Below are 27745 nucleotides of genomic sequence, written 5' to 3'. Positions count from 1 at the left end.
CCCCCCGAGGTCGGAGAGAGCTTGACCTGTTCTAAGAACATAAAGTCATTGGTGCTAGAACGCAGGGAGCCTGGATGTAGGCTATAAAATGGTGGTGGAGGCTAGTTCAGGCAGAGCCATTTGGCCACGGCAAGGAGTGTGAAGAACCAATAGGAGGGGTATATATTGTATTTGAGAGAGATGGTTGACTAAGAGGATCATTGAATTTGATTATCTGAAAAGAAAAAAAATATGGGTAAATAGGATCTGGAGAAGGCGCACGGCTAATTAGCTAAAGGATGTTGAATAACTATTCAGTTCTGCATATTTCTTGGGATCAAACAAATATGTGGGTTAAAACTTTCTGTGGGTTTTAAGTTAGTGGTGTGTCATTAGTAGAGTGCTTACTCTGTTCTAGCCATTGTGTCATACCAGGCATTTTCACTTGCATCATTTTCGTAAATTCTCACAACTGCCTGTGAGTGAATTTGTTGATGTTCTGATGTCTACAGACGAGGAGCCCGGAGTGGCCAACATGCTGAAAGACCAAGCCTAAGCCAGTGTGATTCCACTCTGATCCGAATGCCAACTGTACCTCCTCTTAGTTACCTAAAATATTTAAGGAACGTTATTTTCTGAATTGTTACGTGTTATTTACTTCCGTATCCTCCTTTCTATCTATTGGAAGCTGGGATGGTTTTGTGTATTTGTGGAGTTTTTGAGATTTTTCTCAGCTGTCTCTGAAAGGAGTACCTGGTTCAACACTGAGAATGCCAGTCGATACCAGCACAGTGGAGGGCCGGTGTGTGTGTGTGAAGACTTGAAAACCCGAGTCCCTCAATTTGCCTGGGTAGGAAGAGTGATGATCTTTCTCCTTAACACTTCACAAGGAGTTAGATGCCTTAGACCAGTCGGCAAACTTTGGCTCGCGAGCCACATGCGGCTCTTTGGCCCCTTGAGTGTGGCTCTTCCACAAAATATCTGTGCAGTTGAAATGTACAGTGCGATTAAAACTTTGTGGCCCATGTGCAGAAGTCGGTTTTCGGCTCTCAAAAGAAATTTCAATCATTGTACTGTTGATATTTGGCTCTGTTGGCTAATGAGTTTGCTGACCACTGCCTTAAGATTATGATTCCTCCTGTTTTAGGTAAAAAGATGGATTTTATTTTGGGAGAATTCTATTGTTTTTAAAATATTTTTATTGGTTTCAGAGAGAAAGGGAGAGGGAGAGACAGAAACATTAATGATGAGAGAGAATCATTGATTGGCTGCCTCCTGCCTGGCCCACACTGGGTTTTAAGCCTGCAATCCGGCATGTGACTGGGAATTGAACTGTGACCCCTTGGTTCATTGGTTGGCGCTTAACCACTGAGCCATGCCGGCTGGGTGTGTTTTTTGGAGAATTTTAAAAATTTGTCAGTAAACTAGCACTTGTAAACAAACTGGTATGATTTCCTACTTCACAGGCCTCTTGTAGAGTCTCCACATTTGTTGGAAATGTTTAGGCCACCACTTCTCACTGGCTGGAAATTGAATAGTGACTAATTTCTGTTGGTGGATACTTCTTTTCCATGGGACTGATTCTTGTTTGGATTCTATAAATGAAGGATTGGGATTCCAAAATGAAAATGTGTAGAGTGTTTGAGATCTGTGTTCAGGCCAGGCAGCCGGCTGAGACGGGAGTTTGTGACGGGCAGAGCAGAGTGAGGCTGAAGTTCAGATTTAGTACCGATTCCCAGCACACACACATTTCTTTTGTAAGAAACAGGATTCTCCACTCCTGTCTTCTCTGTCCCTGTCTGTTTTAGTAACTACGTTGCTTCAAAAGGAAAATATATGTGGTTAGGGAAAGATTCAGGCTTAGACAGTGTTTTTGTCTTAGCACTGATTTACTTAGCAGACAGTACATGGTCACCCACCATGAGCTTGGACTCACAGATGACTTAGGGGATGAGGCTGAAAAGATTTGTCAAGGTCAGACCTTGAAGGATCCAAAGCCTCTATAATCGTTCTCTGAAAGCAAATTGGATTTGGTTGGTCCTATGCACCCATGTGGAAGATAGAATTGGGTGGGAGAAACTCGTTTTGCTTATCTTACTGATTGTGATATTACAGTCCCTCAGAATTAAGGGACGTCTGGGGGGTCTGAACTCCAGGTTGCAGAGCTCTCAGGAGCTGCAGAGCAGTGGTTGCAGACTTGAGTGTTCCCCAGACTCACCTGGAGAGCTTGTCTCAGTAGTTCTGAAGTGCGGCCCAAGAGTTTGCCTTTTTTCACAAGCTTTCTAAGTGCTCTTAGGAACCGCTCCTTGAGAAGGTCGACAGCTGAGATTCAAATGGGGGTATGAGGGCCAGATGCTAACTGGTATGCCTTCTTTCATTAACCTAGAATTTCATGTCTGTACATTAGAATTCCTTGGGTGGCTTACCCTGTAACATCAACAGAGCTGCTGCCCCGGTCACAGTGGTTCTTCTCACGATATCCATATCACTTCCGGATGAGGCTTCCAGCTCTGTGCTTGTCCCTACACAGCTGTTTGACTGATTTTTTTTTTGGAACATACCCATCTGGGCATTTGATTAGGAAAGGTGACATTTATGCCAGGATAAGCCCCCTCCCCCGCCAGCCCTGCACCCCCCTGCCCTTCAGAACAGCCTTTTGGTTGGCAGACTGATCCGGGGACTGCAGGCAGGCTCGGCATTGTGTGTGCTGTTGATTAGCCAGGTTTACACAAGACATGCCTGGGAGATTATCTCTTTAGCTCCAGAGTACAATTCAAGGGCAAAGTCCGCCGTTGGCAGCTGATAGGCTGAGAACACCTGGAAGAGAGGCTTTCTCTTGGCTTTCCCTTCGCCAGGCCTCAGCGCCCCTTCCCACAGAGGCCAGGCTCTCTCCTGTCTGCTGCCCCAGCAGGGAATGTGGGACTCTCCTCCCAGAGCAGCATGACTCCAGACACTGCCCCTTGCTGTTGACTTCAGGACCTGTGGCTTCGGGTGACACACTTGACTTAGTAAATACCAGCTGCCCTCTCTCTTCCTTGGCATTCTCATTTCCCAAATCCTTGTCTGTGCGTGCTTCTCCCACTGCGGAGACCATCGTCAGTTTTCCTTGTGGTCAGCGACCCTTGGATTCCCCCTAAGGCTCTCTCTCCTCTCCTTAAGCTTCCCTCATCAGTTCAGCACAAGCATAGAGTTCTGTTCTCGTGTGGAAAGGGACAGTAAGGGTTATCTGACCTAGCACTGCCCAGTCTTTTTCATATTCCTGCACACACAGAAAGGGATCAATTTTCACACATTGGGGTGAAAGGAGGCTGCTGGTGACACTGAGCCCCTGTCACTGTATCTGCTGGAACCCATTTACAATGTGTGGGGACTCTGATCCAGACCCAGGTGCCTCAGAGTTTAGAGATGAGAGAGCTGAGTGCCCAAGGCGGCACAGCTAGGACCAGGGCTCAGGTCTTCTCATTTCTGCTGACTCAGGGCCTTGCTGTTTGCATACACGAGCACTGAACGTGTTATAATTTCTGATCAGCAAGTGTGCAGGAAACTGTCTTGGGTGGGTTTATTTCTGTAAAAAAATAAAATGGAGAATAAACAGTGTTGGTGAGGATGGTGAGCCATAGAACCCTCATACGTTGCTGGCGGAGATGTAAATGGCAGTTGTTAGGGAACCAAATTCTCTTGGCTCCTCAAAAAGCTAAATCCGACCATATGGCCCAGCAATTCCACTTACCTAGGTGTACACCCAAAATAATTGAAAACAGGGACTCAGATACTTACCTGTATGCCCGTGTTCATAGCAGCATTATTCTCAGTAGCTAAGGTGGAAACAACTTGTGTTCACCCACAGATGAATGAATAAAAATGTGGTATATACAGTGTTATTCAGCTTTAAAAAGGGATGAAGGTCTTATCCCTGTTATAATGTGGATGAACCTTAAAATCATTGTCTTAAGTGAAATAAGCCAGATACAAAAGGATAAATATTGTGTGATTCTGCTTATATGAAATAGCTACAATGGGCAAATTTATAAAGACACAAAATAGATTAGAGGTCACTAGGAGCTTAGGGAGAGAAGAAAATGGGAATTTATTGCTTAATGGTTATAGAGTTTCTGTTTTGGGGTGATGAAAACATTTTGGAAATAATGGTGATGGTTGCACAACATTGTGAATGCCACTGAATTGTAAACTTAAAAATGCTTAAAACAGCAAATTTTATATCTTTTCTATGACATCAAAATGATTATACTTTACTGTAAAGTTTTTCACTTGATAATTCACCTAGGCTATTTCTCCATGTCAATATATTACTTTCAAAGGCAGCATTGTATTTCTTCAGATGATGTGTCATACTTTAATCAAGCCCTATTGATGGACATTTGAGTTGTTTCCAAATTTTTTTTATAATCAGTGCTACAAAAAGCGGCAGTACACAGCCATCTCTTCCCAAGTGTTCTAATACTTGTATCACCTTGGGCAAAATTCCTAGAAGGGAAGGCTTGCTAATCAAAGGGTATTATGCTCACTTAAAATGTTAATGAATATTGCCAAACTGCCTTCCAAAGGACTTGCATCAATTAATTCTCATCCACGGTATATAAAGGTGCCTGTTTCTGCCACGCCCTTGGCAATGTGGGTGTTATTCATCTTTGCCAATCTGATAGGTAAAAAAGGTTTTATTATTGTTATTTTATTTAGGATTTCTTCATTAGTGAAATTGAATATCCTTTATGCTCACTGGAAGTTGTGTTTATTTTTATGTGAAGTTTCTGTTCAAATATTTTGTTCATTTTTCTGTTTGGTTGGCATTTTTTCCTGTACATTTGTAAGAACTTTTACATACATCTTACATTAGAACTCTTTGCCTTATATGTTGTTGATATTTTTCTCCCCAGTTTTTTTTCTCTTTATTTTTTGACTTTGTTTATACTAATTATTTGCCTTTCACATATTTTAAAAGTTTATGGAGGCAAATATATGATATTGAATTTAATGGCTCCTCAGCCCTATGGCTGTTGAGTTGGATTTTATGTGATATTTTTAAATTTTTTATTCATTCATCAGAACTATAAAAATAATTCATTTTTTATGGTTTTAATTTTTACACTTAAACTATAACTTTATAATTGATAAAAACCAAAATAACCTTTTTACTATTAATTTGCTTCTTACATAAAATTTATAAACTTGTCCACTTTAGTGTTTTAGTGAGTGAGGCTATCTATATTCAAATTATTATTATACTTCTCATTTAGTATATATCATAACCATTAAAAACATTTTTTGCAGCTTTTCAGAGGAACATTACTGATTCAGTTTACCAAAAAAGCCTTTAGTGAGAGAGGCAGATGAAGAAATTGCACCTGATTCCCAATCCTGTTTCTTGTTTTCTGTTATTCTTCTACAATACAGCCAGATTCCTTTTCTTTGATTTAAAAAATATATATATTTTAATTGATTTTTTAGAGAGAGAGGAAGGGAGAGGGAGAGAGAGAAACATTGATTGGAGAAAAACATTGTTCTGCTGCCTCCTGCACACCTAGGAAAGGATGGAGTCTGAAACCTGGGCATGTGCCTTGACTGGGAATTGAACCGGTGACTTTTCAGGGCACAGGATGACGCCCAACCGAGCCCCAATGGCAAGGGCCAGATTCCTTTCCTTAATGTTTGGGGAGAATTGCATCACTCCCCTTCTGAAAAGTTTCACTTTGATACGCTAGACCTAGATATTGTGACAGAAAAACCTCTCTCTCAGGTTAGGCCTGGTTTGGTGCAGTGGGAGCAGGAAGGCAATTGCATGTTGAAAATGCATGGCTTGGTGCTGAGGAGAGTCAAGGGCCAAGGTCTGGAGGGATGTTAAGAGCCAGGAAGGTGTGATTCTGTGGGAGGGGAGCAGCAGGAAGAAGTGGGGAGAAATTTCTTAATCTGTTTAGAAGATAAATTAAGGAAGATTTTTTTAAGTGAGAGAAGGAAGAGAAATAATATTTGTTGGGACTCCCTTATATCCCAGATATTGAACTAGTAGTTCCCACTTAATTGTATTTAAAATGTCAGCTTTGACCTGGTCAGTTTGTCTCAGTGGATAGAGCATTGGCCTGCGGACTTGATTCCCAGTCAGGGCACATGCCTGGGTTGCAGGCTCTATCCCCAGTAGAGGGGGTGTGCAGAAGGCAGCCGATTGATAATTCTCTCTCATCGTTGATGTTTCTCTCTCTCCCTTTCCCTTCCACTCTGAAATCAATAAAAAAATATATTAAAAAAATAAAAATAAAATAAAAAGTCAGCTTTTAGTGTTGGCTCAGGTTAGGGTTGCTGCTCCTATGGGTTGTGTACTGGAAAAGAAAGCCTTATTCAAGGGTCAGATTAAGTAAAGTCCTTGAACCCAAAGTTAGGGACGAGGAGAGTAGCATTGCTGTTCCTGTCAGCCAGGAGTTTAGACCAAAATGTTATTAGCAGAAATAGACTAAATAAGGAAGCCAAAGGGGAAACTACTTCAGATCAGCAAACATTCATTAGGCCCCTGTGACCAGCTGCACACAGACATACAATCCCTACCATTAAAGCATTTCATAGTTTAGTGGACAGGACGTATACACGGTGAGTACACTGTAGTGTGATTTTTGCTGCCATACAAGTGGTGCTGGGAGGAAAGCACTAATCCAGTTACTGGTGGCAAGAGAGTGAGAAAAGTGAGGGCAAGGTTTCATGGAGGCCATCGTACCGATTCAGATTTTGAAAGAGGAATAGATTTTTTAAAATTAATTAATTAATTTTATTTAAAAAATATATATTTTATTGATTTTTTACAGAGAGGAAGGGAGAGGGATAGAGAGTTAGAAACATCGATGAGAAAGAAACATCAATCAGCTGACTCCTGCACACTCCCTCCTGGGAATGTACCCGCAGCTAAGGTACATGCTCTTAATCAGAATCGATCCTGGGACCCTTGAGTCCACAGGCTGACACTCTATTCACTGAGCCAAACCGGTCCCGGCAGGAATAGATTTCTTTTATTTTTTTTTAAGTGGACAAGGCAAGGAGGGGCATGCCAGGTCAAGGGGGTGGCATGTGCAAAGACAGGAGTGAAGCAGTATGTGCAGAGTTATGGCACATAGTGCAGCGTGAGCAGTGTAAGATGAGACCAGGAGACCGGTCTCAGGGCCCTAGCTGCCAGTGTTCTGCATACCACACCACCCCTAGACATAGAGCAGTAATTTTATTATTACGTCTCATGGTCTTGGGGGTCTCGCTTGGGGTCTTCTCATGCAGTTGTAGTGAGAGGGTGGTGGGGCTAGAATCAGCAGAAGACTCGCTCACCCATGTGCGGAGCCCGCGCTGGGAAAAGTCAGGCAGCTGGGCCTCCTCAGCTCTCTCCCTTTCACTTCACCCTCTTACGTCAACCTCCATTGTTACTCTCTGTGGTCCCTCCAGCATGGCAGCCCTAGGGGCAGTTAGATTTCTTACCAGGTGGCTCAGGACCTGAAAGCTAGAGCACTAATAGAGAGACCAGCAGAGGTTGCATGGCCTTAGTCTAACCTTGTCTTGGAAGTCAGGTGCCCTCACATGGCCACCTTCTATTCCTTGAGGTAGCCACAGGCCATCTGGTTCAAGGACAGGAATAGCAAACAGTTTGCAAACTTGTTTTGAAGTCACCACACTCATACAGAGAGAGAAACTTGAATTTTTTTTCCCGAGCTTAATTCATTGCTTACCATCTTCACAGTATTACTATGGCCTCTTGATACCTGAACAATTATTTATATGATGTTTAAATCAGCTCACTTTCAAACTTAGATTTATTTTAAAAGGAGACATTTTCTTACCTTCTTAAAGTGGAAGATCGATATTATTTACTATACACAGAAGATAACTTTTAAAATAAATACACTGAAAACAAAACAAAAAATGCGTTAAAATTTTACCTAGATACTGCTGCTTATGAAAGTCTTCTCTCTCTTGAGGATTATCAAGTGTTAAGGACAGCAGCAAGTGGAGACTTTTTAAAAAAAATATATATATATTTTATTGATTTTTCACAGAGAGGAAGAGAGAGGGATAGAGAGTCAGAAACATGATGAGAGAGAATCATCAATCAGCTGCCTCTTGCACACCCCCTATTGGGGATGTGCCCACAACCAAGGTACATGCCCTAGACCGGAATCGAACCTGGAACCTTTCACTCCGCAGGCCGACGCTCTATCCACTGAGCCAAAGCGGTTTTGGCGAGACTTTCTTAATTTGACAAGAAGGTTAGAAAGAAATTACAGAGTGAATGACTTGATCACCTTGCGATTGCATGCCATTCAGTGCTGTGCAGTGGGATGTGGAGTGCCTGCCTTGCACCGCTCTGAGCAAAGGAGCTGCTAAAAGAATTTGAGCACTGGAGTGACGTGGTTACATTTGCAAGATCATTTTGGCTGACGTGTAGAGAGCAGATCTGAAGAAAGTAAAAGTAGGAAAAGGAGATAGTTTTTAGGGGATTATTGTAGTAAGTCAAGCAATCAATAATACAATCTGAGTTAAGAGTGGCAGGGAAGGTGGCTCTGAGAAGGTGGCTCTGAGACACTAAAGAGGTAGAATTTGCAGGACTTGGTGATGGATTGAACCAGAATAAGGAGAATGAAAAGTCAGGGAACTTGGGCGACTTAGTGGAAAAAGAAGGTGTTTTATTAGGAGTGACAAGGGAGATGATGAGTTCAGTTTTAGGCATTCCTTTTTCTTAAAATTTTTAACATAAATTTATTTGCAATGTTGTGGACTTATCTCATTGTTTCTTTGGAGTATTGAGTATTGTTTAGGCTCTTTCTCTCACACCAGTCAGAAGTGCTTCCCAAAAGGTGGTATTTTCTGTAAACTGTAAACTAGATATAGAGGCTTAGATTTAGATTTAAACATTTTTGAGGGGACAAAAACCCTTTATAAATAATGCATCAGATCAGAGGCACATAATGTTTGGTTTTCTCACTATTACTGATGCTAAATTTGGTTACTACTTAAGGTAGGGTCAGCCAAATTTCTCCGTTGTAAAATTATAGTTTTCATTTCATAACTAGCAGATAATTTGTGGGTGACCTTTGGCACTCTTCCCCATTAATCTTTCACTTAAGTGGTTTTAATTTTTAAATCTTTTATTATGGTAGATGTCAAGCGTACAGAAAAATGGACAGAATAGAAGATGAACACCCATATATACATCATCCAGCTTCAACTATTATCAACACATGGACTAACTTGTTTTATCTTCATCCTTGTCCACTATCCCTACCCCCTTTTCACCCCAATGCATTTTTGGAAGCAAAAAAAGGCATCATACCATTTCATCCATAAATACTTCAGAATATATCTCCCAAAAGATCTTTCAGACATGTCTTAGACATGTTGATTTCTGACCAGCAATTTTTAGTTGCTCTCACTGGGAACAGTGTATACTGATGCTTGAATTGATCCAGAGTGAGGGCTTTACAAGCAGGTACAGTGGAAGGAGAAAGGGGATAGGGATTTGAGGGTGTGATGGATCATGGATTCTCGCCTGGAAGGACAGAAAGGTGGTGGCTGATGTAAACTAGGGAAGAGAGACTTGGCCAAGGTCAAAGAGCAGCTATTGGGTAGTAAAATGGTCAAGAAATAGGCAGGAAGGGAAATTGTGGTCAGGGTATAGGGTTTTGTAGGACAAAATTGAGATGTCTAGTCTTAGGCAGTGACAAGGTCCAATATTTGTCCATAGGTGGGTAATTACTAAAGTAACATTGAAATCAGTGAATCCATCATGAGTTTTGAGTGGATCCATACACATAGGTACTGAAGTTGCTAGGATGCAGAGAGAGCTGTCAGGGAGGACCTGGTGTATGTTAGGGCAGGAGATGACACGTGCACCTTGTACTTGTATTAGTATTTATTAATTATTGTATAATTTTACATACAAATAACTATAACCTAGCCGAAACCGGTTTGGCTCAGTGGTAGAGCGTCCGTCTGCGGACTGAAAGGTCCCGGGTTCGATTCCGGTCAAGGGCATGTACCTTGGTTGCGGGCACATCCCCAGTAGGGGGTGTGCAAGAGGAAGCTGGTCGATGTTTCTCTCTCATCGACGTTTCTGGCTCTCTATCTCTCTCCCTTCCTCTCTGTAAAAAATCAATAAATATATTTAAAAAAAAACAAATAACTATAACCTATTTTGCCCCACTCAGTGAAAATCTCTCTCTCTCTCTCTCTCTCTCTCTCTCTCTCTCTCTCTCTCTCTCTCTCTCTCTCTCCTGGGTCATTGTCATCATGCCTGTAGGAAATAAGCATATTGTAGGTTTCATAGTTTTGAAGAACTTTGAGCTGAAGTCATGGACTTGTAGATGAGCCAGAAAGGAAAACTTGATATGAAAATTCCTAAGATACCTTTTGAAATAATACTTTTAGGATGATCATCATTGAAGAAAAGGAGGTTAAAGTGGAGCTGGGAGAGAAGAAGGGTAACCTGGCTTAATAACAGCATCTCCATGAATCCAAGGCGGACAGAGTGGGTGCCCAGCGAAGTCTGGGGATGGGATGTTTTCTCACTATTTTGCCGAGCACCTATGTTGAAAGGAGTGACTGATCCACCGGCTTACATAGTTTTATTTATCATTATTATTATTTTTTTGTTAATCCTCACCTGAGATATTTTTTCATTGATTTTTAGAGAGAATGGAAGGGATGGGGAGAGAGAGAAAGAGAGAAACATTGATGTGGGAGAGAACATCATTGGTTGCCTCCTGCATGCTCACCAACCAAGGTCAGGGAACCTGCAACCAAGGTAAGTGCCATTGAGTGGAATTGAATCTGGGCCAATGCTCTATCTTCTGAGCCAATTCAGGACTTATAAGTTTTAATGTTGAGAGAAAAGTGTTTCTGTTGGGCTGTATTTGGAGTTCATTTCCTGCTGACTTTGCTGGTGTGCATGTGTGTGTGTCTGTGCATGTATATGTGTATAAGCAGAAATGTCACCTCTGCTTTAGGCAGAATAATGATAGTTATTTATATCTGAATAATAACTTACAACACATAACGTATTTTTACATACATTATCTCATCGGTTTTATATTCTGATTTTTCCAAAGAGGAACTGACATGACTGGCTACAGAAGACATAATAAAGATGTACTTAGCGGAAGGAACAGGAACTTCAAAGTCAGAACTAGTTTGAATTCTGGCTTTTCCTTTTACTAGCTAAATGACTCTTAGCTTTTGTTTTCTTATTTGGTAAAATAGAATTGATAGCATTTACCTCATAGGATAGTTTTAGAGTATTAAATGAATTAACATAATTAACACCTGGGAACAATGCTTGGCAAAGAAAGACCTCATCATGTTAATAACAGAAACAGATTATCGACAACAAAGCAAAGAAGACCATCCACATGTCCTAATCTAGTTAATTAAGATGGCTTCTGTGGATGGCCTTGGACTTTGAAGTTCCTTGATAGTCGTGAAAACTGACCTTCTGATTCCTGACCTTTAGGTAAGGGGAAACATACCATTTTCTCAGGGCAGATAAAGTTTGTTTTTAGCTTTATATTTTAATGAGATTTCTTATATGAATATCTTCCTTGGAGATGCTGAATGATATAGTAGTTATCTTACCATTTTTTAAAATCAAGAGTTATATTCTTTTCTTATTTTTACAACCACTATGACATTTCTTTATTATTTTTTACAGCAAATGCTTATGTGATTTAGATTTCCTTGTAGTTCTCTTGTGGGGACTGCTAATAAAAGACAAATGTGTTACATGAAGTTGCAGCTCAGTGAAAACCACCCTGCAAGGAGCTGAGCTTAATGGTGTGCATATATATATATATATATATATATATATATATATATATGTAGCTTTCCAGCAACCGATAGAAAAGCGGAGCTTAAAACACCCAGGGGCATGGGTATTCATCACTCTCCTTAGATGGTCTCCTTGAATTGTCACTTTTTCAGTTGGGATTTTGTAAGAGTTGGGCAGCAATCAATCCAGGGGTCCTGAGTTCAATGTTCTATACTCTGTATTTTCAACTGAAACAGATCCACAAACTTTGGAAAATCAATGGTAGGATTGACTTTCTACTAGAGAATTAGAGCCTTGTAACTGTGTTCTTGCCTGTATTAAAACATTATGGATTTTGTTTAAAATAGCCCTGGGAAGGACGAGGCTAATCAAATGCAAAATTCCCTTTGAAGTATCAGGGATTGGACTTTCTTTCATTTACAAATAGGAGGCTGACTCAGTGCTGAGAGATCTGGTGAACAAGCCTATTGCATTCCTCCCCTCTCTTCTCCATCTCTTTAATCATAAATGCCAGGCAGGGATTGCCCTTTGCTTTATCTGTGTGCAGAATTATTATACTATTAAAGTGGAGCTGGGAGAGAAGAAGGGCAACCTGGCTTAATAACAGATAATTTTTGTTTCTGATCTGGAAATGACCATCATCTAGATTCTAGATAATACCCGAGAAATTGCTGAATGACGCTCACATCACAAGCAAATCATGGGATTATGGTGACCCAGGGAGAGATCCTAGTTGGGAGTGGATCTCTGTCTGGAAGGCCTGGCTCACATTTCCTCTCCCATAGAGAGGTAAAGAAGCTCAAGGAACAGAGTGAGAAAAGAGGGCTGACAAAGCAAGCAAGATGATCATCCCAAGGCAAAGGGGAAATATATATGAAAGGAGACTGACTTCAAATGGAAGGCTGTCAGCAGGACTAGAAGCAAGGTCAGGGAGCACAGAGTGAGAGTCGGGGGGGAGATGATGTGGTTTCATTAGAGTGGGTCACAGGGAAGTAAGATGCTATATCCCCTAGATTTCTGGGTACCGCTTCATCTTTCAAATGTATAATAGTTCTGGACCCATCATTCCTTCCTCAAAAAATTTCGATGATTTCCCAGAGAAAAGAGAAGATTTTTAATTTAGCTCTAAGATCTGACATACCTCTGTCTTTTCAATTCTCCCTTCTCCCTGGTTTACTTCCAGTTAAACTCCCACCAGACTGAACATCTTGCTGTTCTTCATGTGTCTTCTACTTTTCTGTCTCCAAGACTCTGTTCTTGTAGTTCTGTCTACCCGAGTTGCCCCTTCATCCTTTTGCCACTTGAGCTGCCAGGCCCAGAGCAAGGGCATCCCTCTCTAGGAAACCTTCCTGCTTCTTCAGTTGGAAGAAGTCCACAACATTTCAGCTCTCAACGTGACACTAAAAATAGTCTTCCTGTACTTGTTATATTTATGTGTCTATGGTGTCCACCTTCCTAGAATGTAAGCTCTTTGAGGATGGACCTATACCTGATGCATTTTGGTGTTCCAGCCAGCACTAAGCTATTAGTTCACACACGGTTGGTATTTGGTATGTTTTAGTTGATTGCATGCATGACTGTATGTGTGAACGGAAGGAGAAGAGACTGTTGACCTGGCTTACCAGAGACTGCACTTATAATTTCATACCTTCTCCTGCTCTTTCATATCCTTCTCCTGCTCTAGTGTATAAAGAACCAGACTTCACTTGATCTAGACCAGCAGAAGACCAGGCCAAGCCCCTGGCCCACATTGCAATAGGAGAGCACGAAGCTGGTCCTACTGTGGGAGCAGGAACTTTGAGTACCAAGGGTTCCATTAGGATGTTTTTTGGGTTCAGGGAGTTAGGCTGCCTACGTCCTATGCACTGTAGGGGAGAGCTTCCAAAGAAGTATGGGAAAAGGAAACGTTGAGAACGCTCTTGGCAGAGGTAGGAGCAGGGGGCCTGGAGAGTGTGGCGACTCTGAGGTCTCTTTCCTCCCTACTGCCCAGGGCTGAGCCTCTGTTGAATAGGGACTTATTCGTGCCCTTGGACCTTGAGTCACAGTCCAACTCTTCACCTCAAACAGGCTCCTGTCTCATTCTGTCCAACTCCTGTTTGTCTGGAAGGGCCTGGCTCACATTTCCCCTCCCATAGACATCCTATCTGAGCTATTCCAGCCCCTTCACTCCCACCCATTGTACTTCAGGTACTTTTGGTCCGCATCTCATACTTGAATTATTTGCTATTGCATCTCATTTTCCGAAGTTAATCTGTGAGCTCCTTGAATGCGTGGTTTCCTCTTGCTTGCTGAAAACAAAGCAGTGGTTGGTAATTACTAACGGTTTTATTGTGCAGCCAAGCACCAGAACTTGGAAGGTTATCAGTAGCAGAATAGCTGAAGATGGGAAAGGTCATACAAGTAACACTTAGCCTTGGGCTGGTTCTCTGCAGTCTGGGTCTGGGAGGCAATACCGGCTCATCTGCACAGTCTCCCAGTGAACAAGCGAGGAGGGCAGGTTTCCTTAAATCCGGCATTGGAAGCTCTGCCTTCCAACAGTAGTCAGCACCTGGGCCGGTGAGGGAAGGAGGAGTACAGGGTGTGGCTTCCAGGGAAGAAGAAGGCGGGCTCGTGGCTGGGGCCCTCAGCTGGGCTGTGACCATGCCCGTTCCCCTACCACACGGAGCTGTAGGCACCCATGAGACATTGGAACTTGACTCATCCTTTACCAGTCTCTTCCCTGGAAGAGGATGGGGAGCAGCAAGCCAGTTGGCCGACTTGCCTTTTCTGCCTTAAAGCACTCTGTTTCTGTTGCTAGCAACAGACATGGGTAGTGTAAATAAAACGCAGACACACAGGCACATAGACACGCAGAGACTGAAGATGTGAGTTGTCGGCGCGGGGGTGGGGAGTAAGGGGGATGTTGCAGTGGAGACTGAGGTGGAAAGGGGACTGGAAACGCGTAGCTAATCTCCCAAGGACACTTGGTGTGCTCCCTCCAGCCTCTGGCCATAGGCCTCCTGGTGGGGGCAGCTGGGTGGGGGGGCCTGGGCAGTCGAGTAGGAGATGATGATGCTGTCTGGATGCCACGGGTGTCAAAGACCAGCTGCTTGCTTCAGTTGGACGCAAAGCTTTGCTCAGACACTCCTCCAAGCCGGTGCTGGGGATCTGAGGGCTGGCGGCAGCTTCTTTGCTTCGGCCCTGCCCTTTCTCCACGGCTTTGCTCATGGATCCCTTGCCGTGCTTACGGATGGTGCCCATTGGCCGGCAGCAGCTATGGCTTTCCGGTGATCCTGACCCAGAAAGGCCCCCTGAAGTCTGGACGTGTGGCTGGTGGTTTGGGTTAGCTCCCGAACGCTGGGAGCCTCCCGGCACGGACCACGGCTATGCAGGGGGCTGAATAGTTCGTGCTCTAAGAAGCAACAGTTGGATCTCCTGTGAGATGAGCTTATTCAGATAGAGTGTGATGAGGATGGGTGATGGAGAAGACTGTGAGTCTCCACTGCTGGAATCTAAATAGGAACAGATGAGGTGTTCTCCCTTCCTCTCTGGTCCTAACAGGTATCTGAGATTACATCTGGAAAAACCTCCTCTGCGTCTGAGTTAGAGGGGTGGGGAGAGGAACTGCGTGGGTACGATACGTCATGTTGTGTCAGTTACTACGTTTAGCTGGGAGTTAGAGGATCAAGGTACATGTGACTGGGTTACCTATTTGAATAATGTAGGAGGTATGAAAGATTATCCCTATAATAATGGCATCCTGATTCATATTCTGAAAGCCTTCCTTGAGCGGGAGAGAGAGGAATAGAGTTACTCTTCGGGTCTGAGAATTGCAATTACCCTGGAGAGGCCTAAGGTAGTCGCCTCCCAGGTACAGACCTCCAGCATCTGTATTCATGGTGGCACCAGGACTGGGCACACTCCTGAGGAAAGCACTGGTCATTTTCCCTTTGTTCTCTGACTTGGGCAGGGAGTGTGAGGCATTGGGCTTGGTCCTTAGGAGGAGGAGTGGACTAGGGCTATTATTGAGTGGGATGAGACCTAGCATAGTTGTGAAGCTAATAAAAGCTGGGCAGGAGGCAGTGCTACCCAAGTTGGTCAGAGAATGATGGTTCTTGTAACTATAGGCTCTAAACCACCAGGCCTGGGTGGCTTCTTGGAGAGGTTGAAGGAGAGGCAAGAAGACATCATCAACTGGACTTTATCTCCCATACTCATCTCAATCCCCCCTGTGTATCACAAAAAGCTGCCTCTGAGATCTGGTGGTTGACTCCCCTACCTGTGACTCAGGTGAGCAGGGAGGTTCATGGTGAAGCCCCTCCCACCAGTCAGGAGACTTGAAGGACTGTAATGTTTCCCGGACTGTGTCCTCAGAGCCTGGCCTAGTGCCCTAGCACAGAGGAAGTGCTCGGTCATTGTTTGGGGATGGAACGCTTTCCCAGCCTATGTTTAAGAGGGACCTTGGACTAGGCCTTGGAGCACAGATAGGATCTGAATAAGCAGAGCGGAAGGAGAGTACTCTGGACTGGAAATGGTTTGAACACAAAAACATGAAGGCAGTAATGGACATTTTTAGAGCAGGTGGTATCCTGTTTGGAGAGAGAAGTGCATTTGTGCGTGTGCCTTTGTGTGGAGGAGAGTGAAGGGTATGGTGGAGGGTGGTTGAAAGGGGAGGAAGGAAGAAGAGGGAATCGAGATTGGTTGGTAGCTTTTGACAAGGTTCTGGAGGAATTTGGATCTGGTGTGATTGGCAGTTAAGGATCCCAGAGGAATGACATGATGCAGATGCTAAGTCTATCATTTCTGAGCAGGGAAGCCTGGGGATGGAAGAATGAAGGGAACTAATGATGATGACAGTAACACTTCACATTTATTTAATGCCTCCCATGGGCTGGCATTGATAAGCTGCTGCATATAATCAGATCATTGTTGTAAACTAGATATGAGATGAGCTGGAAAGTGCTGCATAAAAGACAGTAGAATTAGTTTCTTGATGTTTGGCTCTTAGGTGGTTAAATAAGAAATGGCTCCAAGGACATCTTCTTCCTGGCCTCTGCTTCCCAAAACTTGTCCTTGAAGCTGGAGCTGTTATCTGGCATGGCTGGGCTGCTGAGCTTTCGCATACTCCCTGCCAGGAACTAATGTCCTTGGGCCTCAGCTGGGGTGTGTCCCCACTCCAGCCATCTGGAAGGTCAGAGAAATTAGCCACTAGAATGTGGCCATTAGTGCTTTGAGAGGTTACAACCTGTCAGTGGAATCCTAAGCCTGGGAACGGCTTCTCTCGCAGGGCTTTCAAAGTTGGAACGGGCTGACTTCTAGCGCTGACGGATCCCTTATTTGGACACTGAGTTTTCAGGGTGAGATTGGACTTCTCCTTTGGTGAAGGAGAGTCTTTTAAGGATCCGATATATTTGTGAGTGATTTTCAAGGAGATTACGTGACATCAGAGCTGTACCTTTCTTCGCCTGATTCTCTCCTGGGTCTCTAAGACCAGGATGGGGCCCCTGTGCGCTCACCTGCCTACTCTCCCCTCACCTCAGTCTTCCCAGGGGGAAGATGGACAGCACATCATGGAGCCAGGAGTCAGGGTGGCTGAGGCTCTCCAGTGTCTGGCTTTAAGGATCAGGGGCAATCTCATGCCCAGCCTTGGGGCTTGTCTCTTGGCTTTGGGGAACTCATTGTGCCCATTGACTTGGTGGATTTGCATTTTTTTCAGTTCAGATGCAAGTGGGGCCAAGGTGGGTGCAGGAAGCAATGTGGGTGGTGGTAGAGCCTTTTGTGGCAGCTTTGAGAGCATAGTCCCCCTGCCCACCCTGCACTGTGGACAGCTAATCACACTGGACGCCCAGCTCTGTCCACCTCTGGCTTTCCTTTTGGTTGACCCCTGCCAACCTCAGGAAAGTAATTCAGCTCACAGCTGTGACACTGGATGCCGTTGGAGGAAGGGAAAGCAGGAAGGCGCAGAACATGTTTCTGTCAAGGAAGGTGTGCTTTCACTTGTCGGAACTTGCTGCGAGGCGGCCTGCAGCCCTTTTGGGTGATTGCTGTGGGCTTAAAGTATAATGTCGTATGTGGAAGAGGCTGTAAATCACAAAGACAGGCAGGGCTGCGGAGGGGAGGTAGGGCCTCCCGCGGCAGTTGCCAGGAACCCAAGGTAAAGGCTGACGGAGCTGAGAACCTGCTACTGCCCGGGAGAAAGTGCTTTGGCAGTGGTAAGTCCTCTGCATGCAGTATCTTACTTAATCTGCACAGCAACATTTTGTGATTGGAACTGTCATCTCCATTTTATAGATGAGGAAGCTGAAGCATGAGAAAGGTCAGGTAACTCCTCCACAGCTTCCTGGTTAGTAGAGGCAGAGTTGAAATTTATACCCAAGACCTTTCTTTTCCCATTATTCCTTATAGAGGAAACCAAGCATTATTTTTAGAAAACTTTAGATTTTAAAACAGTTTTGTATTTAGAGAAAAGTTGCAAGGATATCGCAGAGAGTTTCTTTAGCCCCTGCAAGCTATTGGTTTTTTCTTCTTCTCCTCCTCCTCCTCTTTCTCCTCTTCCTTCTCCACTTCCTCCTCTTTTTTCTCCTCTTCCTCCTCCTCCTCCTCCTCCTCCTCCTCCTCCTCCTCCTCCTCCTCCTCCTCCTTCTCCCCCGCCCCCCTCTTCCATTTTATGAGGATTCATTGGGAGTGGGGTACAAATTCGGAGTGAGAACGCTTTATCTAAAGCTTACAACTTGGTGATTTCTCAGCTAGGATTTTTGAAAGTCCGTCAGAGTCTATTATTTCTTTCCCAGTCCCACTTTGTCTCAGCTCCACTGGGCTGGGCTAGAACTGTCTTTGACCTCTAGTTTTAGAATCAAACATCCTACTTTCTGCCTCTCACAATAGGGTTGGCTAGCACCTGAGTTTCAGAGCGTTAGGGAAGGCAGGTAGCTCTGGGGAGGATCCTTAGCAACCTGGCTTCTGGACATTCTTCCGTCTGATGGGGTGGTGACCGGGGAGTGTTAATAGCTTCAGCTGGTGTTCCGTGGCCTGGAGCCAGAGCCCTCCTAGCGACACAGGGAGTATCCACGAGTAAAGCCTGTTTGCTTAGATGTTCTCTTGAGTCGAACCTTGTATGGTGCAGAGTGGTTTGTGGTGGTCGCTGCTCTGGGCTAGGCCCCAGGCTGCAGGCAGGCAGGCAGGCTGGCTGTGGGCAGGACAACGTCTGTGGGCAGCTTTGCCGTGGGCCGCAGGCACGTTCTCCATTTAAGGGAAAGGGGTCTGCGATCTCCTTGGCTCTGGGTGTGAATGGGCAGGCCTGACGCTTGCTCATGGCCTTTGCTGGATGTGCTTTTTCAATGAGATCATTCCAGAATTACATTCCTATGAAATTATATTTCACTCAGGACGTGAAGCTGGATTTGTGTTAAAGCATTGGCACTAAAACTCGGGGCTCAGAGCAGGGCAGAAATGGGAGCAGGGATAATAAACAGCTTTTATTTCGAAGGAGGGGTAGACACAAAGAGAGAGAAAACAATTGTTAAAGGATTTTGCATTTAAAATTGGTACACTGTAAGCATCGCCAGGGAGTCGGGCTATGCTTTGACATTGGAAGGCAGACGTGATGTTTGTCCGTCCCAGCAGGCTGCTACCCCAGGCCGTGTGGGCTCACTGTCTCACATCTGATTTCTCTCTCTTCTCTTTGTCTCTGTTCTGTATCTCTCTGACTCTCTAAAACAGGGGTCCTCAAACTTTTTAAAGTGGGGGCCAGATCACGGTCCCTCAGAGAGCTGGAGGGCCGGACTATATGAACTACTAATTCCTACTGTAACACCTCGGCTGCGCTCACTGCCCAAAAAACCTGGCGGGCCGGATCAGACTCCTCTGCGGGCCACGTGTGGCCCGCGGGCCGTAGTTTGAAGACCCCTGCTCTAAAACATAAACACACAGCCACGCAGTCCCTCGATGCTGCTGGGATGAGATTATCATACTCTGCCGTGTATCGCTGTATAAATGCTGCTCCCTCAGCTCCAAATGCCCTTCTCTCCCTCTGCCTAGATAACTCTGGTCACTCCGTGTAACTCATGTCAGCATAGCCTTTTCTGGAACCTATTGTGCTGCCCTCTGGCAGTTGTTTCCTGGTACCACTGTGTTGTAACTATCTGTGCGCTCCATTCTATTAAATATAATTTCATTGATTTCAGAAATGGAGGGAGATAGAGATAGAAACATCAGTGGTGAGAGAGAATCGTTGATTGGCTGCCTCCTGCACACCCCACACTGGGGATCAAGCCCATATTACCCAGGCATTGTGCCCTGGCCAGGAATTGAATTGTGATTTCCTGGTTCATAGGTCAATGCTCAACCACAAAGCCACACCGACTGGGCCATACACCCCACTCCTTATATACTTCTCATGTAGTCTTTTGAAGGGCAAGGAACATATCTCCCAGTACCCAGTACAACACTTGGTAAACAGTAGGTACTCAATAAATGATTGTTGCCCTGACCGATTTGGCTCAGTGGATAGAGCATCGGCCTGCGGACTGAAGGGTCCCAGGATTGATTCCTGTCAAAGGCGTGTACCTTGGTTGCAGGCACATTCCCAGTGGGGGGTGTGCAGGAAACAGCTGATTGATGTTTCTCTCTCATCGATGTTTCTGACTCTCTCTCCCTCACCCCTTCCTCTCTGTAAAAAAATCAGTAACATATATTTTAAAAAAATGATTGTTGAGGGAAGGAACTGAGTGAATGAAGAGTTGGATATAAGTGAAAGTTGGGTGATACAGGCAGGTGAGTCCATAGCATGGTGGCCATCATAGCATGAGCGACGCCAGAGGCCACGAGACTAGAGTTAGATCTGCAGCAAAGGTGGTGCATGTGTGTATGCCTGTGCACGTGCCCAGGAGTATAAAGATGTTAGTGGAGTGGTAAGATAGAGCACTCAGTGAGTTCTCTACTCCTTAGACACATTACTGGAATTATCAATAGGTCCAGGCTTTCTTAAGGTTAGATGAAACAACTTCCTGGGGAATCTTTGCAAACTGCAGCAGGATAGAAAGGAAAGAGCTCTAGATTTGGAATTGGTTCTGGGTCGTGGTGATAGTAATAGTCTTTTTAACAACCAGAGGCCCAGTGCACGAGATTCGTGCATGGGTAGGGTCCCTAGCGGATAGCAGCTGCCTGCTGCCAGCCAGGGCCTACCTTCCCTGGCTGCCTGCTGCTGGCTGGGGCCTCCCTTTGTTCCCTGCCACCCCTGGTGGTCAGCGCACATCATAGCGAGCAATCAAACTCCCGTTCGGTCGAACTCCCTAAGGGACACTTTGCACATTAGGCTTTTACATATATATATAGATAACATTAACAATAATAACATAGTCCTCACTGTGGGCCAGACACTATTGCAAGTACTTCTTGTATCTTAGCCAGTTTATCCTTACAATAAACTCTGTGAAGTAGCCACTATTAAATTGTTGCCATGTGGAGAACTGAGGTCACACAGCAACCAAGTAGTTCTAGACCTGGTTCTGCATGTAGTAGGTGAGTGATCTTGGGGCAAGAATATCTCCCTGGGCCTCAGTCTCCTTTGTAAAATGAAGAAAACACCTATTGCATTTAACTTCCGGGCTTGTTTGGTAGACTCAAATGAGATAACATGTAAAGGTGTTGCCTTTACATTGCTGTTGCCTTTGAAAAGGATAACGTACTCCATAGTACTTTGGAGCCAGCATTAGGGAAGCAGGGAAACTTACATTAGATATTTTAGATATTGGGATTATACTTTTCGAGTGTGCTGCACTGAGGGTGAGCTGCAACTGTATTTCTCAGCCACACTGGGCTGGCTTTTAGCTGTATCTTTGATTATATTTAGAATTAGGATTTGAGCTGCCTTTAGAGAAACCAGTTTAAAAAAATAAAAAAGGGCAACCCGGGTATGTGGTGTGACTGAAAGTCAAACATGATCTCATGGTCAATGCTCAACCACTAAGCCACACCAGCTGGATAGAGACACCAGTTTTTATTGGAGCCAAATGTATATGTGAAATGTCACTGGAGATGGATTGTTAGGGCTCTTCCCTCCTAACCAGGGCCATAATGGGGAAGCAGAATGGTAGGAATTTGCATGGGGGAGGATTACTCTGTTGGGCCTTTGGGAGCAGGGAGGCCACTGCATCTGGTGGCAGAGAGAGTGGCTCAGAGGCGAGGCCCATGTTCCCAGCTCAGCTGCACAGCAGTGGACTGCAGGATTCCGTGGGCTGGTGGTGGGACCCACTTTCCCTCAGGTGGAAAGTCCGTGGGGAGTTCTAGGAGTTGCTTTACATTGCTGTTGCCTTGCTGAGAGAGACTGTGTCCAGCAAAGTAGCCCATTTTTATGGGCGTTGGGCCCACAACTGTTCCAGCATTTGGGCTTGGGGGAGTTGTGCTGAGCCAGGCAGTAGATGAGGAACGGGTAAGGGGGAGGGAGAGGAGTGTGAGGCCCGTTGCTGACGAGTATTCTCTGGACCTCCTCAGAGCTGAGTGGCTTCCTCCATGAAGTCCGAGCTCAGTGCCTCCAGCTTGATGGTCGCCTGGCTCAGCCCTAATGCCTGTGTGAGTAATTACAGGTCCCTGAACCGAACCACTAGTCAGCTACATCCCTCAAAAATGCCTAATTGTAGGCTACAAATACGAAAATATACAAGGGCTTAGATACATGTCATAGCTCATTACAAAGAGCAGTGGCATGAGTCAGGTGTGACTTGGGTGGCTTTTAGTGTGTTGGGAGCTGCTCGGGCAGCATACTGCCTGGCCCGGGAGAAGGGAGAAAGCCTGTTCTTTCTACAGGGAGACTGGGGACTTAGGGAAAAGGGAGCAAATGCATGCAATGACCTTTGCTTGCTCTTCATATTTGCATGTGCACAGCTAAATAAATGTGGTTACCTGTAGGAAAGACAGGAAGGAAGGAAAGAAGGAAGGAAGGAAGGAAGGAAGGAAGGAAGGAAAGAAGGAAGGAAGGAAATGTGACATCTTCTAATGTGGTTTGTAAACTACTGGTAGAGATAACTCCCAAAGAATTTGAGCCCAGCCAGTGTGGCTCAGTGGTTGAGTGTCAACCTATAAACCAGGAAGTCATGGTTCTGAATTTAAAACAGTGCTGCAAGGTCTCGGAGAAGCAGGGTGCCTTGCTGCAAGTGAGCCTCTCTCAGTGCTCAGCGTTGGCGTATCTGCTGGCTCTGTAGACGTCCATTCAGAATGATCTATGTACTAGAGGCCCGGTGCATGAAATTCGTGCATGGGTGTGGGTTCATCAGCCCGACCTGCACCCTCTCCAATCTGGGAGCCCTCAGGGGAGCCCTCTCCAATCCAGGAGCCCTGATGGCTTAGGCCCACTCCCCGTGGTTCTCTGCTTTCTGCGGGGCCTGGCCATTCTGTGCTCGTTGCCCAGAGGCTCTCCATGCCCAGAGGCTCTCAGTGGCTGGGGTGAGACGCTTGCCTCATCACTGCGGCAGCGACGCAAGCATCCTGCCCCAGACGCTCTGTGGGTGCAGGCGTTGCTCAGAGGCCCTCCTTGGCTGAGGCAGAACGCTTGTCTTGTTACCGTGGCGACAAAGCAAGCATTCTGCCAGGCTGCTTATGTGGCCTGCTCTCAGCAGCCGCCCCTTCAGGACTGGAGGACTCCAGTGGGGCTGAGAAGACTAGGCACCGCCATCTTGTGGCTATGGGTGCCGCCATCTTTGTGACAGAATGATGGTTAATTTGTGTATTACCCTTTTTTTTTTTTAATATATTTTATTGATTTTTTTTGCCCCCCTCCCTTCCTCCCATACATACCCTCCCTCCCCAGAGTTTTATGTCCATTGGTTGTACTTATATGCATGTACACAAGTCCTTCGGTTGATCTATTATCTCCCCCAGATCTTCCTCCCCTCCCCACTGTAATTTGACTTTTATTAGATAGTATACGGGCCAGTAAAATGGGTTAGGACAAGTATTCATCCTTTCCTTCCTTTTTCCCTTCATTCCTTCCTTTCCTTCCTTCCTTCCTTCCTTCCTTCCTTCCTTCCTTCCTTCCTTCCTTCCTTCCTTCCTTCCTTTCTTCCTGTCTTTCTTTCTTCCTGTCTTTCTTTCTTCCTATCTTTCTTTCTTTTTTTTCTTTTTTTCTTTTTTTTTTTGATGTCTCAACAACAGACAAAAAATATTTTGGTGTTCCTTTTCACATTTTTTTTGGCCTACTTTCTTTTTTGTTAGAACATGGATTCTTAAAATGAGTCTCTGGAGGAACTCTGAGAGCTTGTGAACACCCTAAAATGGTAGATAGAAATTTATGGACATATAAATTTTCTATGGAGGTTCCTGGGGTTTATTAGATACCCACAGGGTCCTGTGACCTCTGAGTGAATAACAATTGCTGTGCTCTAGGCAGGAGATTCACACAGTCTCAGTTTGCTTCCCCTTTGACACCCAGGCTCTGCAGGATACTCGACGTTACCACCTTTTCTTACCCAAGACAGATTTCTCTAGTTTGCACCAGTTTTGTCACCTGGCTCTGAATGAGTTAGCATCCTTGAAGGATGCAGACTTTCCTTCAGAGAAACTCAAAGAATGTCTCAAGGTCTTGGAGGGCAATTTGCAAACAGGAATTTCAGAAATGCTTTGAGATTGTATTGGAATAAAAGTGCAGGCCTCCAAGGACTACTTTGAAGAGGATAACATCTGGTCTATGGTGTACAGTAGTCACCCCTTATCCACGATTTCACTTTCTGTGGTTTCAGTTACCTGTGGTCAACTGTGGTCCAAAAATATTAAATGGAAAATTCCAGAGATAAACAATTCATAAATTTTAAATTGTGCGCTATTCTGAGTTAGCATGATGAAATCGCATGCCATTCCACTTTGTCCTACCCAGAACGACAACCTTCATTATATCCACGGTGTATACAGTTGTCCCTTAATATCCACAGGGGACTAGCTCTAGGACTCCCTGAAATTGCCAAGTAGCACTTGTGTTTAAAAGAGGGAAAAAAGCAAATTTTGTCCCCTTCATGATCCTTAAAGAAGAAAGAAAAATGGGGTTTGCACACCAAGGATGTGGGGATCAAGCATGGGACCTCTGCCAGTGTTCTTTTCTGACTTAATCAGACAGAGCTGGGCTGCAGGGGTTTCCTTGGGATGGAGGCTGGCTCTTGCCATAAGATAAGACAGAGACTGAAGGACTGATGTCCCCTCGTGTCAGTTACAGAGCTCAACACCCACCTCTCCAGGCTCTGGGGTCTGCCACTTACGATGAAACCCTGGGCAAATCATTCAACCTGAGCCTCAGTTTCTTCATCCATAAACTAGAGATGGTGACAGCTAGATTCAACGAGATAAATACATGGATAGAACCAGCAGAGCCTGGGGTATACATGCACTTTCTTCTACTCCCTTCCAAAATGGAGGAGCGAAGGGCTTTTCCCCAAAGGGAAATTCAGCTCGAAGGATCTGAGCCAGCCTCTACAGTTTGCGGGTTACTCCACTTCTTCCTAATAACCTTGCTCTGTGTATTCAATGTTCCCTGAGTCCTGCAGCCTGTATACTTACTCTATCAGTTCCTTTTTCATCTCTAAATGGCATTTTTAAATGAACAGAGTTCTTATTTAATGTGGTCTAACTTATCAATGTTTTCTCTTTAATGTGGTCTAACTTATCAATGGTGATCACTTTTTTGTGTCTCATTAAAAAAAATCTCAGCTTGCTTCAAGGTCTCCTTGGCTTTTGCAGATGGTTAATCTCCTGCTTGCAGTGTTCTTCTGCCTCCCTTATCCCCCACAGTCCCGCAGGACTCAGCCTGCTCCTCCAGGAGCCATCCCCCACATCCCTCCTGTCCACCTAACTGGGTGTCTCCTCATTGCTCCCAGAGCTGTGTTCATGCGACTATCACAGTTCCTGTTACTTTGTACCAGAATCATTTTTTTTAGTTGTTTTTTTTTTTCCCTTCCTTAATCAAGGATGGGGAGCTGCTCAAGGTCTGGAGTATATAGCCCACTAGTATGGGGAGGATGCCCACAAAGCATTCGAATAAGTATACAAAGGAAAGCCCTACTAGTAAATGCCCATGCCTGTCTTTCTTTCTCTACTTTGTTGACAGTATTTCCCAGCCGTCCTTAACCTGTGCCCCCCTTTGGTGAGCATAAAGAGCCCCCAGGCAGATTGTGCAATGCTACTCCTGCCAGTAGCTTCCCAAACAGTGGGGGTCAGGGAAGGGAGGCCCTGTAATTCATTAAGCCCCAGGGAAAGGACCTTTGCCTTTCCCAATAGGAAAATGATGGTAGTCTTTGCAGAGAGCAATCTCAGTTGAGTTCTTGGGCTGAAACCATCTCTGCCCTAGATCTTTTGAGTGCTCACAGGGTATGGCCCCCTTTTGAATTTTCTGAGCGGGTGTGATTGCTGCAGGTAAGTCAGAGTGAACTGGGAAGGCTGGTGGGGTTGGAAGATGGGCCTGAAGCTGCTCTTCCTATCCAGGGAGGACCCCTCTGAGCTGGTGGAAAATGATTTTTCATTCGAAAAAATATTTATTGAGGTTCTACCATGCCCCACGGACTGTTCTGGGCACTGAGGATACAGCTATGGACAAACACTAAAATCTCTAGCCTCATGGAGCTTATGTAAACACTAGAGGACCGATGCATGAAAATTCGTGCAAGAGTAGGCCTTCCTTCCCTTGGCTGCCGGCACCAGCTTCCCTACAGCACCCGGGACCCAGGCTTCCCTCCTCCGGCCACCGGCAGGCACCCGGGACCCAGGTGGCTTTCCTCTGGCCCCAGCTTCATCCAGAATGACGTCCGGTCTAATTAGCATATTACCCTTTTATTTTTCTAGAGAATAAGTGGGGAAAAAAAGTAGTATGTTAGATGGTGATAAATGCAAAGAAGAAAAATAAAAAATGAAACAGAAAGGCGGAGGGGATGGGATGGTGAGGGATAGTGTGGTGGAGGAAGGTTTTTTTTAATCGTATTTTAATACTAATTTTCTTATAGTGTGGTCAGGGAAGGCCTCACTAAGAAGATGACAGCTGACCAGAGTCCTGGGAGATGAGTGCAGGCTCTCCCAAGGGAGAATGTTCTAGCTGCAGGGCACAGCGGGTGCGAAGGCCCTGAGGCAGGAATGTGTGTGATGTGTGTGAGGAAATAATGAGATAATGAGGCTGGTGTGGAAAGAGCAAGAGGAAAGCGTGGTTGAAATGAGATAAAAAAAAAAATATCTGGGGGACTCTGATGATGAAGGACCTTGTAAGCCATCGTAAAGATTTTGGCTTTTACTTTGCGTGATTGTGAGCCATATAGGGTTTTTGAGCAGAGAAGTGAGAAGATCTGCACTGATGCTGGTAGTGGGTAAAGGTGATTGATGTACATAGTAGCTTATTGAGGGTCTGTTCTGATGGTTTCTATTTTCTCAGCAAAGTAGGAAGCAATGTCAGCGAAAAGAGTGAGGACAAGGGAAGTGGTCTTAAGGCTGAAAGTTGGGGAAAAGCTAAACCCTTGGCCCAGAGACTTCAAATGTATTGCCTCTTGATTCTGAGTATCCTCTATTTTTCATAGGTGGTGTTACATTTATCTTCATGTCCTCATTGTAGAGATGGGGTATTCTCCCTGTGCTACAGATAGGAAAATGGAGTATCGAGTCTTACCCAGTCCCTTTACCCTTACTATTTCCTAGTGTTCTTCCGAGAAAGTTGGTGTGGGGTGGCATATTTTATGCCTAAAGCAGTAAAGGCATTTTGCCATCAATCAGGTTGAGTTCAACTAGTCCAGAGAGCATGGGAGGGGTGAGAATGAAGTCAACTTCGGATCAGGAAAAGGCTTTGGAAAGCAGTTGACATTTGAACTGGGTATTTAAGAAAGAATGAAGATGGAGGACATCAAGATAGGAGGAACTGGCTGAACAGAAAAGCTTGGAGGCGTGACATTCCTATCGTGTGCAGGAAACGGCGGCTGGTCCGCGGTGGCTGGCCGGAGGGAAAGCGCTGGTGTGAGACAGGTCCGTGGT

The 27745-nt window shown here is 45.0% G+C and overlaps 1 protein-coding gene across 5 annotated transcripts in view; it reads left to right on the top strand.

Moving 5' to 3' along the window:
- The window catches only part of DENND2B (DENN domain containing 2B), a 148501-nt gene that overhangs the window by 61145 nt on the left and 59611 nt on the right, over positions 1–27745 (top strand). The window contains exon 1 of one of the 5 annotated variants that reach the window (XM_084893470.1): positions 6819–6890. The exons of the other annotated variants lie outside the window; for them this stretch is intronic. Coding sequence (XP_084749596.1) covers positions 6874–6890 — 17 coding nt within the window. The 5' untranslated portion in view covers positions 6819–6873. Of the gene's footprint in view, positions 1–6818; positions 6891–27745 lie in introns of those variants that run through there. 5 annotated transcript variants of the gene reach the window in all.

This window comes from Pipistrellus hanaki (assembly GCF_964339955.1).
Source record: "Pipistrellus hanaki genome assembly, chromosome: 9".
NCBI lineage: Eukaryota > Metazoa > Chordata > Mammalia > Chiroptera > Vespertilionidae > Pipistrellus > Pipistrellus hanaki.
This window is presented reverse-complemented; position numbering and strand designations above follow the sequence as displayed.